The 12,499-nt window shown below is 50.6% G+C and overlaps 1 protein-coding gene across 5 annotated transcripts in view; it reads right to left on the bottom strand.

Moving 5' to 3' along the window:
- Positions 1–548: 548 nt before the first annotated feature.
- CHDH (choline dehydrogenase) overlaps positions 549–12,499 on the bottom strand; it is a 37,529-nt gene continuing 25,578 nt past the window's right edge. For 2 of the 5 annotated variants that reach the window (XM_060203133.1, XM_060203131.1), the window contains exons 2-10: positions 7,234–7,949; positions 6,004–6,155; positions 4,761–4,890; positions 3,955–4,089; positions 2,879–3,021; positions 2,572–2,674; positions 2,310–2,369; positions 1,411–1,830; positions 549–811 (exon numbers count right to left, since the gene is read on the bottom strand). In XM_060203133.1, coding sequence (XP_060059116.1) covers positions 1,412–1,830; positions 2,310–2,369; positions 2,572–2,674; positions 2,879–3,021; positions 3,955–4,089; positions 4,761–4,890; positions 6,004–6,155; positions 7,234–7,915 — 1,824 coding nt within the window. In that variant the 5' untranslated portion in view covers positions 7,916–7,949 and the 3' untranslated portion in view covers positions 549–811; position 1,411. Of the gene's footprint in view, positions 812–1,410; positions 1,831–2,309; positions 2,370–2,571; positions 2,675–2,878; positions 3,022–3,954; positions 4,090–4,760; positions 4,891–6,003; positions 6,156–7,233; positions 7,950–8,672; positions 8,770–8,869; positions 9,013–12,499 lie in introns of all 5 variants that reach the window. The other 3 variants (XM_060203130.1, XM_060203134.1, XM_060203132.1) reach the window with 3 other exon arrangements.

Below are 12,499 nucleotides of genomic sequence, written 5' to 3'. Positions count from 1 at the left end.
AGGACAGAGAGAAATGGAGAGAGGAGGGGAAGACAGAGAGGAGGAGAGAAAGATACCTGCAGACCTGCTTCACCGCCTGTGAAGCAACTCCCCTGCAGGTGGGGAGCCGGGGTTCAAACCGGGATCCTTATGCCGGTCCTTGTGCTTTGCCACCTGCGCTTAACCCGCTGCGCTACAGTCCAACTCCTGGGGAAATGTTTTAAAGGAGGCTTACAGCCTGTGAAATAGTTCGTTTACTTGGACACTGTGTGGCTTTGCCATATGTGTGGCTCCCACTGCACCTTGGAGGAAGTTTTAGGGCTGTGGTCTCATCTTTAAAAAGGAGAGGCTTGACAGTTTGCTTCCTTATACCTTTTGGGAAACTTGTTCTCAGAACCCTAAGTTAGTTGTCACATGTTGAGCTCACTTCAGATCCCCTCTGATCCTGGGTGGAATCTGAAATGCCCCATCTCCTCCCTTCTTTATTCTAGCCCTGGTACCCCAAGTTTTTACAGAACAGTCCTCTTCCTCCCTGCTGTGGATGGGGACTCTGGACGGCAGCAAAAAAATCAATCCAAAATGCATCTCATTTTCATTACAGTGTAAGAACAATTGAGATAAGATAGTTCAATTCAAAAATAAGTTACCGGATTACATTATGAAAGCACAACAGGTTGAAAGATCCAAGAGCTTTGTAATGCTGCTTAAATGTCACCTTCCAAAATGCTCAAGCCTGACAATTTTTCTTCTGCACAACTGCACCATTGCTGGCTTAAGATGCAAAGTTTGACTTAGCTGTTCTTTTCAGTCCATGGCTGGCTCCTGTAGACATCTAGGGAATAAGAATGAGCTGGCCGAGGCCGCTGTGGAGTGGAAGGGGCCTTCCCCCGCAACCCCTGCCACTACTGCTGCCTAGAGCCACCAGCTGGTATATGGCAGTGACTCAGGGTCTCTTCTGGGAGCAGGAATGTCACTGGAAAGGTTGTACCATGCAATCAATGGCAGGTGTGTTTGTGTGTGTGGGATCCCTGTGGGAGTGGAATAGGGAAGCAAGAGGGAGAGGACACGGCTGTTTGTTTCAGGGGGCAGGCAGCTGTAGTCTAAGGTAGAGAGTCCTCCCCCAGGAAAACCCAGCACCCGGATTTTTTTGGGGGAGGTGGGGTGGCTTGCCTGAGAGAGCACCCCTTCCTTTGTGTCCAGCCAGGACTGAGCAGTTAAGGTGGCCCCCCCACTTTTCTTGTCCCTCTGGGAAGAGGCTCCATCCAGAGCACTGATTTCCCTGAGAGCTCTTTGTGGGAAAAGAGACCTGATTCACTGCCACCAGTGGCCTCATTTCCTGAGGAATCATCTGATTCTCAGTCATCAAATCCACATAGTTCTAGATAGTTCCAGCAAAGAGCAAGGGGATCAGCCTTCTCAGGCTGCGGTCACCTCAACGCTGGGTGGCCAGGGTCTCCGGCTGGTAGATGGGGACATTCTTGTCCCAGAGTGCAGGTCGGCCCCGAATTATGTCGGCTGCTTTCTCAGCAATCATGATAGTGGGGGCATTCAGATTGCCACTGATCACGCTGGGCATGATGGAGGCATCCACCACCCGGAGATTCTCCACCCCGAGGACTCTGGCCTGCGGGTCCACCACAGCACTGGGATCTGAGGGCTGACCCATCTTGCACGTGCACGACGGGTGGTAGGCGCTGTCTGCCTTGGCCCGCACAAAGGCGTCAATCTCTTCATCTGACTGGACATGGCTGCCGGGCTGGAGCTCTTTACCCCGGAAGGGCTCCAGAGCCTTCTGCGCAAAAATCTCCCTGGTCAACTTCACACAATGACGGAAGTCTACAATGTCGCTTTCTGTTAAGGAGAGGAGACAAGTGAGGCAGCTTGGACCCTGTTGTCCTAGAAGATTCTCCACATGGAGAGGATCAGTAAGCATCTGGAGGGGACAGAACTCTAGGCATAGAGACCTGAGCTACCTGCCACCCACAGGTAATCAGCCCTTAACCCTCAAGTGGAGTCCCAGGAAGCCCAGCCAGGTGGCACAGAGGGATCCTCTACCCCAGGGGCTGGAATCTGTGAAATGGGGATAAGGACAGGCATTCCTGCCTCTGCCTCTAATGGCTGGGAGCACAGCCCTCCAGGGGAGAGGGCCCGGGTCTGCTGCACTTGCAGAGACAGGCCTGAGAATGTCACTCATATTTTGAGGATGTTTCCAGTAAAAGCAGGAACAAATGTTATGTGATCTATCTATACACAGGTCTCCTTCCACCAAATTGTTCTGGAAGCTACATGTCTCCATCCCAAGCACCTGTGTCTGCCCCCCACACACACACCTGGCTGCGGTTGGAGAAGGTGTACACCGCCAGGGGCTTTTCCCGTCGCCGGATCTCCTACTGTTGACATGAGCTAGGAGTGCCAGCACCCAGCCCAGGATGACAGGGCAGAGGGAGCCCACAGAAGGGACTTATGTCTTAGATACAAGATGCTGCCCAGGGGTGAGGATGGGGGCAGATGTGAAGCCCACCAGGTCGTTCATCATTCATTTATTCAGGCAATGAGTGGCTAGGGCCTGGGGGAGAGAGGTGACTGAAATACCTGTTGACAAGTAGTTGGGTTGGATCACAGGGTGGTCCTGGGGGTTGGCGCTCCTCAGTTGGAGCCAGCCCACACTCGTGCCCCTCATGGTCCCCACGTGCACCTGGAAGGAGGTGGAAGCAAGCTCACCTCTGAAGTCCCGGGTCTCGTGTGGGCCTCACAACCTGCCTGAAGCTGGGTGCCTGCAGACTGGCTTCCCCCCCACTGCAGGCGCTGCCAGGGGAGCTTCTGGGCTCCTCCTCTCCCTCCCCAGCAACAAAAATGAACAAAGCACTGGAGGGCAGGAGGAGCTGGACTGGATGCTCACCTGGTAAGCCTCCTCCTGGGTAGGGGTCCGTCCATGGTCAATCACTTGGGATGGCAGGAAATGGAACTGGATGTCGGGGTGGGGGACCCCGGGCTGGCTCCGGATGAAGCCGCCTGTTTCCAGGTGAGCTGTAGCTCCATCCCCTGAGGGTTGGAAAGGAGCAAGTCAGGGTGTGGTGGGCAGGTGTAGGCCTATCTTTCCTTCTCCTGAGCTGCTCCTCTTCTTCCTGGCCTCTGTGCTGGTGCCTGGAACCAAGTGCCCACTTCCGTGGTATCGGGGGTCCTGTCTTCTGCTAATGAGTCCTCTCTGCAGCTGCAGAATTGCTGACTTAAATGCCAGCTCCATGCCAAGGGCCTTCATTTGTGCCTTCTCTTTTGCCTCCACTCTCCTCCACCTCGCAAGCTTTCTCCCCTGACTGTCCCCTTCACACAGTGCTAAAGTCAGAAAGCTCAGCTGCCTCTACTGCCTCCTCCACTCATCACCATGACCTGGTCTCAGCTCCCAGCCTTCCCTCTGGTGCACCAGTTACCCTAGCACTCTGACGGCTTCCTCCTCCTATGCCTCATCCTCAACCCACTGTAGTCTCCTGGGCCAGAAAATCACTTCAGATACACCAGATGCCAAGCTTCCTGGCCTCTGCACATACTTCTCCTGCCACCCTCCTGTCCTTCATTCACATCCAGTCTTTTTAGCACCCCCCGCCAGAATGGGGTTGAAACTCCCTGAGGAAAACTGCCTTCTTGGTGCTAGAATACCCTCCAGCACATGATGTGTGTGAGTAGCTGAGTGAAGGAGGGGTTTTGTTCCTTCCTTGTCCTGGGCAGCACAGCACTGAGAGCATGGCTCTGTTGTGCCTTGTCTGCTGGCTCTGTGGACCCCAGGCAGTGTCCAACATGAAGCCATCCTGGACCACTGCAGGGAGGAGCAACCACCAACTGCCAAAGCCTTGGACCCTGCTGGATAGGCACTGTGTCCCCATTTTGCAGAAGAGTAGGCCAAGGCTCAGAGAGCTATCTAGCACAGCAATCTGAGTCCCCACCCACAGCCCTCCCCTACACTAAGGTGAACATACCCACCTGAGAACCTCCAGAGCCACTCCAGACCAATCCGGATCTTATTCAGGGGCTTCTGTGCCGAGTGAAGTGTGATGGGGCGGGTACAGGCCTGCTGGATGTAAATCTCCAAGTGGTCCTGCAGGTTCTGGCCGACACCTGAGATGGAAGAGGGGGTGGCTAGGAAGTATTACTGGCAAGTGGTTGTAGCTGGTTTCTCACCATGCCCCTGGCTAGCTCTTGCTTGTTCAGTACAGGTTTTGGCTGAACGGTCACCTCCCAGGGATGCCTTTCCCAAACTCCTAGTTCAGTCCTCATAAGGGGGCACCAAGGCACCTGGAGTGAGGAGGGCAGGCAGCCTGGTGCCCTGGTGAGCTACAGCAGGCGTGGCTTGGTGGTGGCCTGAGTGACAGCCCAGAGGCAGACCCCCTGCTGTGCAGGGCCTGTTCAGGGCAGGTCCCCTTTAGAGTTAAGCCTCACTGCAAAAAATGCCCAGGCCTGTGGGAACGTAGGCCCTCATAGAGAGAGGCCCAGGTCCAGAGGGCATGGAGGCTGATCAAATCCTGCTAGGCCTGGAAGCACTGTTGAAATATAAAAAGCTTGCTTGGAAGAACTGACCCAGCACCTTCATATGGGCAGCTGGTGGATCCATATCCTGAATCCCTCCTGCTGTGGAGCTGCTCTGCTGGGACCTCTGTCCTTTTGGTGGGATATGACAGCCAGATGCAGTGTGACAGAGACACCCCCACCCCAGCATGGACTGACCACCCTGAGCAGAGTCCACCCCATCTTCATGTGTTGACAGTTGCCCCTTGCTCTGAGGAGCTCACCAGGAAGGTGGCACACCACTGGGATACCAAGCTTCTTGAGCTCATCTGCATTCCCTACACCGGAGAGCATGAGCAGCTGCGGGGAGTTGATGGCACCTCCACTCAGAATCACCTCCTGGCTGGCATAGGCCTAGAAGGGCACAGGCAGGTTAGACTTCCCTGCCCCCATAGCCAGTTGGACCCTGTGGACCTCAAGGTGATCTACAGGGACCATGCTCAGCACCTATATGCTGAGCCAGTCACAGGGCCTTCAGAGTGGGGTTGCTGATGTTCGAGGTAATGGCACACGTGTTACCATGCACAAGGACCCAGGTTCAGACCCCCACTCAGACCTGCAGGGGGTAAGCTTCACAAAGGGTTGGAGCAGTGCTGCAGGTGTCTATCTCTCTCCCTCTCTATCACCCCCTTCCCTCTCAATTTCTGGCTGTCTCTAATAAATAAATGAAGATATTTAAAAAAACTTAATAAAAGTTGCTGGGCAGGGTAGATAGCATAATGGTTATGCAAAGAGACTCTCATGCCTGAGGCTCCAAAGTCCCAGGTTCAAACCTCTGCACCACCATAAACCAGAGCTGAGCAGTGCCCTGGTAAAAAAAAAAAATTTTTTTTAATTGCCTGTTTGGCACAGTAGAGTCATGTAGGCACCAAGCTCCAGCCATAACCTGGGTGGTGAAAAAAAAGACTCCTGGGCCAGGGAGATAGCATAGTGGTTATACAAAATACTCATGCCTGAGGCTGTGATGGCCTCGATTCAGTCTTCAGCATCACTGTAAGACAAAGTTGAGCAGTGCCTTGCTATAAAAAAAATAGTGCTATGCAAGCAGAGGCTGGGCAGTGGTGTACCCAGTTGAGCACATGTATTACTGTGCACAAGGACCCTGGTCCCCACTGAAGGGGCAGGTATCTTCCTCCCTCCCTCCCTTTCTGTCTTATCAAATAGCAAGCAGTGAGCAGGCCTTGCAGCAGCTCAGCAAAAAACAAAAACACACCACTGTACAGAAGCGGATCAGCGGTACGGTGTGGTGTGTGGTTTGAAAGTGTGAACTGCTCAGCTCTGAGTTGCTGGACAAGGGTGGGGAGCTCTCTAGAGCATGGAGAGGTGAAGTCTCTTGTAGGGGCACTAAGTGCTCTGCAAGTCCCCCAGGGATGGCCTTAGACTACTGTTCCTTCCCTGCATAGAGCTGAGAGGGCAGGAGTCCTTTCATGCCTTGTTGAGCCAACCAGGCCCAGAGGCTATACTCACCGTGTGGCTCTGGCCATTCTTGATGTACTCCACACCCACAGCCCGGGTGCCTTCAAACAGCACCCTAGTCACCAGCGTCTGGGTCTCAGCTTTGAAGTTGGGGCGGTTCAGCACAGGGTGTAGGTATGCACAGGCTGCGCTCCAGCGTTTGCCTGCAGGATAGAGTGAGGTCAGGCATGGTCCTGTCCAGCTTCCCCTGGCCCCCAGCCCCACCACACCTCCACATGTGCTCTGAGTGCAAGGTAAGGCTAAGACCAAGTGACAGTTATAGCACCTGAGTTCCTGTGGGGTCAAGGAGGGAAATGCCCTTCACCCTTGACAGACGGGGAAGTGGGAATTCTGCAGAAGCAGCTCTGGTCTCCCCGGCCTTGCTTTGGTCTGCTGAGCCAAGTTGTCTGTCCAGGAAGCTAACTCCAATACGCATATTATTGGGCTAGAGGCCAAGGGATGCTATCTCCTTGACTTGGGGTTGTATCCTGCAGTTTCTAAGGCCTCAGTATATCTCATCGTATCAGCTTCATTCCTGCTCACATATAGTCATGATGCAGGCAAATGGGAGGAGTAGGGCTAGAGAGCAGGTGGTTTTGCATTATTTAAAAAAAAAAAAACATACAGCAGGGCCAAGTGGTTAAGTGCACACACTACAGTGTGCAAGGACCTGGGTTCAAGCCCCTGGTCCCCACCTGCAGGTGGAAAGCTTCTTGAGTGGTGAAGCAGGGCCGCAGGTGTCTCTCTGTCTTTCTCCCCCTCTACCCTCCTCCCCTTTCAACTTGTCTCCATCCAATAATAAATACAAATAAGTTTTTAAAAAAGCGGTGCAGCCTGAGTCCTGGTATAGGGGTAGAGCTTTGGACTTCCACACATGAGGTCCTGAGTAGTCCCCCCACTCTGCATAGTGCTGCTCAGGTGTTTGTTTCTTTCATGAAGTTTAGTTAAAAGCAAAAACCTGTCTTTGGACTGGGAGGCAGCATAATGCAAAAGACGTTCATGCCTGTGGCTCTTAAATCCCAAATTCAATTCCCCAGGACCACCATAAGCCAGAGCTGAGCAGTGCTCTGGTTTCATAAGAAGTGGGTCGACGAAATAGCTTGCTTGGACAGTGAGTGCACTGCTTTGCCATGTGCACGACCCTGGTTCAAGCCTGGCTCCAACCATATGAAGGGAGCTTCTGCGCTGTGGTCTCTCTCTGGAGAGGGAGGAAGCAGGTGGCAGGGTGGGGGCCAGGCCCACCTTCATGGATGGTCATGTCCATCCAGCCAAAGCCCTCCTGCTGGAAGCCGTTCATGTCTTCGGTGAGCGGGTAGCCGGCCTGGCGCGCCGCCTCCAGGAAGGCGCAGTGCAGCGGGTGGCGCGTGCGGCCCCGGGACACTCGCAGCGGGCCGCTGCCTCCGCGGTAGGTGTCGGCACCCAGCTCGTGCGCCTGAGCGCGGCGGAAGTAGGGCAGGCAGTGCGCATAGTCCCAGCCCTCCGCGCCCTGGCGCTGCCAGCGGTTGTAGTCTTCCGCATGGCCACGCACGTACACCATGGCGTTGAGCGACGATGAGCCGCCCCACACGCGGCCACGCGGCCAGTACAGCACGCGCCCGTCCAACCCCGCCTGCGGCTCCGTGTGGTAGCACCAGTTGAACTTGTCGTCGCATAGGTTGGCCACCAGGGCCGCAGGCATGTGGATCTTCCATGAGAGGCGCTTGCTGCCCAGGTACGTGTCCTTGGGCCCCGCCTCCAGCAGCAGCAGGCTGTGCCCTGGATCCTCGGTCAGCCGCCCGGCCAGCACGCAGCCCGCCGAGCCCGCACCCACCACCACGTAGCTGTGCTCCTCCGGGGGGCCTCCCGACAGCTCGCACAGGCCTGGGGGCCTCTGCAGACCTCGCGCGCTCCACGTGCCCCCACAGCCCCGCAGGATGCGCCACATGCTGGCACCCACTCTCCTCGGCCAGTCACCACTCCTGCAACAGCAAAACAGGCTTTTAAGACCCCTCTATGGAAAGATAAGGACGCCCATGTTCAGCAGAGAAGCAGTTACAGAAGCCAGAACTCCCACCTTCTGCACCCCAAAAAGAACTTTGGTCCATAGTGCCAGAGGGGGAAAAATGTTAGGGAAAGATGAACAGAGTGCTCCAAACTCCAACTCCACCAGGACCTGGAGAGAGAAAAGGAAAAGAGGAAGGCCATTCAGAAGTGAAATAGGTGTATGTGTGACTTAAGGCAGGACCACAGAAAAAATGGACTAATGTATATAAATACAGTTATAGAAATAATAGTCAACCCATATCTGTGACTTTAGGACAAATCCTGCAGTTTCCAGTGGGGGGAATGAGGACACAGAACTCTAATGGTAGGAACAGTGTGGAATTATACCTCTGTTATCTCATAATTTTGTAAATTAATGTATACTAAAATATAAAATACAAATGTAAAAGTTTTTAACTCAGAAGGCCTGATTGGTGGCACAGTGGCTAAGGTGCTGGACTACCACCATGAGAGGGCCCAAGCTCAGTTCTTGGCATCGCATGTGTCACAGTAATACTCTGGTGTTCTCTCTGACTGTCTCCATAGACTTAAAAAATCTTTACTCAGGGAGTCAGGCAGTAACACAGTGAGTTAAGCTCACATGACGCAAAGCTCAAGCACTGGCATAAGGATCCCGGTTCAAGCCTCCAGCTCCCCACCTGCAGGGGAGTCGCCTGTGCAGGCGGTGAAGCAGGTCTTCAGGTGTCTATCTTTCCTGCTCTCTGTCTTCACCTCCTTTCTCCATTTCTCTTTGTCCTAACAATGACGACATCAACAACAACAATAATAACTACAATAGTAAAAAAAACAAGGGCAACAAAAGGGAAAATAAATAAATATTTTAAAAAATCTTTACTCAGAATAACCATGCTCAGTCTGCCCAAAGACAGGACAGCCAGCGTTTCTGCAGTCTCTCCATGGGGCCACCCTGAAGTGGAGGTGGGAGTTGGGGTGCAGACTCATCTTCACCCTGAGAAAGGAGCAGCCACAATCTCCACCCTAGAACACAGGGTTAGACTAGTGAGGCCACTACAACCTGGCTTCCCCAGGACAACTGTGCATCTGCAGAGCTGCGAAAGTGCAGCTATCACATACCAGCCCTGTCTCACCTCTAGAAAAACACAGAACAATGCATGTCTCCAGAACAGAATCCCAGTCTGTGGAGGAAAATTCTGGAGTAAGTAACAGGAGAGAGGACAGAGTAAGACCTGAAAGTCTTTGGCTGTGGTGCCTTGGGGCACTGGAGGACTCTGTAGCAGAGGTCAGAGCTGTCCTCAAAGGTCAGTGCAGTGTAGGGTTTTAACACAAATGCCCATTGCAAGGGATGATTCTGTCCCAGCAATGTTCAGACTCAGCCCAGAAAGCTCAGTAGCAGGAGTCAGCAAAGGGACCAGGAAGCACCACTGATGTGGCACAAGGACTGCCCAGTGGTGATGCTAAGTGACAATTGAGAACCCACAAGGAAACCATGCTAGTCCCTGCTTCCCTGATGCCTACACTGATTACCAGCAGCAGCCTGTCTTAGAGGCAGGGTGAGTGGTAAGACCATGATTTCTATACCAACCCTTTCATGCAGAAGAAGTTCTGGGGCCTCCTGAAAGCTCCAGGTATAGCAGGGACACTGAATAAACCCCAACTCTGGGCCCCATAAGCACAGGGGGCAGCAGTGGCCTTGCTCCACAAGTCATACTGCCCACCTGACAATAAATGATAGGCCTTCTTCAGGAATACATCCCTCCACCTCTGCTGCTCTTTTGTCTTGTTACACATGTTAAAAAAAATCAAGTGACTCAGGAGGTGGCATAGTGGATAAAGTGTTAGACTCTCAAGTATGAGGTCGTGATTTCGGTCCCTGGCATGGTATGAACCAGAGTGATGCTCTGATTCTCTCCCTTCTAACATATATATACATGGCTGCTTATCAAAAAATACAGTACTTAATAGCACCAAAGGAACAATCTATCCAGATTTTAGAACTGTCCAAGACTTATTTTAAAAAGGAGGAAATGTCTATTATGGAAAAAAATGAATGCAAGATAAAAACAAAGCTTTGAAAATCTTTGTGCATCCCAAGCAGGATCACACAAAGGAAAAAATATCACAGTCATATTTCTGAAATCCTGAGATAAAAATCAACCAGGTGGTCTGACAAAAAAGAAGCACTATATACAGATCAGTAAATAGAAGCATCACAGCTAGTGATCCAAAAAATGATGGAGTGACAACTTTAAAGTACTGGGGAGTGAGGGGGCTAGTAAGCCTAGAACTTTCTATATCGGTGCTTATGTCTTTCAGATACTAAAGAGAAGTAAGGGCAGAGAAACAAAAGCTGAGAGAATTTACTGTCGTCAGTGGATCACCATGGGCCACCACAGCAAGACAGCTTAAATGAATGTGAAACCTCAGTCTAGGCAGGGAGACAGCATAGTGGTGACACAAAAATAGTATAGTCCTAGGTTCAGTGTCCAGCACTACCATAAGCTAGAGCTGAGCAGTGCTCTGGTAAGGAAAAGAAAAAGAAACCCTCTGTGTACACAAATAAGCAGTGTCAATGGTAAAGAAAAAAATGGCTGTATTAAATTCTTATGGCTCCTATAACATTACTATAAACATGGTGGCTTAAAACAATAAAAATTTGCAGGCTGTGGAGACAGCAGACAAGTTATATTTCTAAAGACTTAGATGCCTAAGGCTTCGAGGTTACAGATTCAACCCCCAGCACCACTAGAAGCCAGAGCTGTGCAATACTCTGATCTCTGTTTTTCCCTGTATCTCCTCCTTCATTAAAATAAAATATTAAAAACACACAAAAACTTTTACTATAGTTCTGGAAGCCTGAAGTGGCATCACTGGGCAACATCAAGTGGGAAGATAGCATGATGGTTCTACAAAGAGACTTCTCATGCCTCAGGCTCCAAAGATCCAGATTCAATCCCCAGCACCACCATAAGCCAGAGCTGAGCAGTCTTCTGGTTAAAACAAACAGGTGAGACAGTACCAAACCAAAATCTAGGCTAACATCAAGGTTTGGAAAGGCTGGCTTCTAGAAGCTCCCCAATGGAGAATCAGTTTCCTAACCATCTTCCAGATGCTCTAATAGTCACCCTTTCCTTGTATCTACCCAACCACTTGCTTTGATCATGTGCCAGGTACCATCTCCATCATATTAGGACACTTGCGAGTTCATCTCTGGACCCTCCAGGATGATGCAGAAGAGTCTCACCACCTTCAGATTCTTAATTTCAACTTCAAACACCGTTTTAACAATAAGCAAACATTTCTAGTACACAAAAGGTTAGACTACAGACACAGGGGGCTGAGGGTAACGGGGAAAAGAGCACAGCAAAGCCTGCTCTAGTGAGTAAATGCAGTACACTCCCTTTATTTTTTAATCTCTATTTAATTACTGTCTAAAGTCAAAGTAGCAGGACATACTATATATATAATCACATACAGTGTATCTGACAAAAGCACAAAAGATAGGGTAGAAATAGACTTTATCAGTCAACAATATTTATACACCTTTCCCATATTTGGGAGTTACTCTCTTCCCTGATCCAGCTTTCTAGCCCTTTTTCCAGTCATGACATCTCCCCCAGACAATAACTTGGGTCCACCTGCATATCCGAGGTCAGTCTCAGGAAAAAAACTAGTATAATCATGGGCCCTTTGGAATATAGCTAAAATAGGCCTGCTAGCTATCTTCAAAATGGAGACCCCACATCTTAATCTGTAATATTCCAGCCTTTAGGTTCATGATTAGTAAACAATTTGTTTGGCTTTATATATTAACTTTTCTTTTCAGCCACCAGGTTCCAGATGCTACCAGGGCCAGATGCCAACTGGACCTCCCCAGGCAGATGACCCCACCAATGTGTCCTGGAGCCCTGCTTCCTCAGATCCCTGCCCCACTAGGGAAAGAGAAAGACAGGCTGGGAATATGGATACGCCCATGTTCAGCAGGGAAGCAATTACAGAAGCCAGACTTTCCACCTTTTATACCCATAATGACCCTGGATCCATGCTCCCAGAGGGTTAAAGAATAGAAAAGCTATCAGGAGGTGATGGGATACGGAGTTCTGGTGGTGGGAATTGTGTGGAGCTGTACCCCTCTTATCCTATGGTTTTGTCAGTGTTTCCTTTTTATAAATAAAAATTTTTTTAAAAAAGAAATATCCTTTGTATGGTCTTATATATGAAGGAGTATAGCCATATGAATGCCATGATGAAGTAAAGATAGACATAGATATAGATATATAGAGGCCTAGAAGGTAGCACAGAGGACAAAGTGTTGGACTGTCAAGCATGAGGTCCTGGGTTCAATCCCCAGAATCTCATGTGCCAGAGCAATGCTCTGCTCCCCTTTCTCCTTCATTAACAAATATTTTTTAAATTAAAGATATACATTGTATTTATAAACCTTAGCATAGCCACCAAAAAGGTTGAGAATTTTAGCAAGTACATTAATAGTTGAGACAAAATATTA

The sequence above is a fragment of the Erinaceus europaeus genome, chromosome 12 (assembly GCF_950295315.1).
Source record: "Erinaceus europaeus chromosome 12, mEriEur2.1, whole genome shotgun sequence".
Lineage (NCBI taxonomy): Eukaryota > Metazoa > Chordata > Mammalia > Eulipotyphla > Erinaceidae > Erinaceus > Erinaceus europaeus.
The sequence above is the reverse complement of the archived record's forward strand: the minus strand, read 5'-3'. Positions and strand labels throughout refer to the sequence as shown.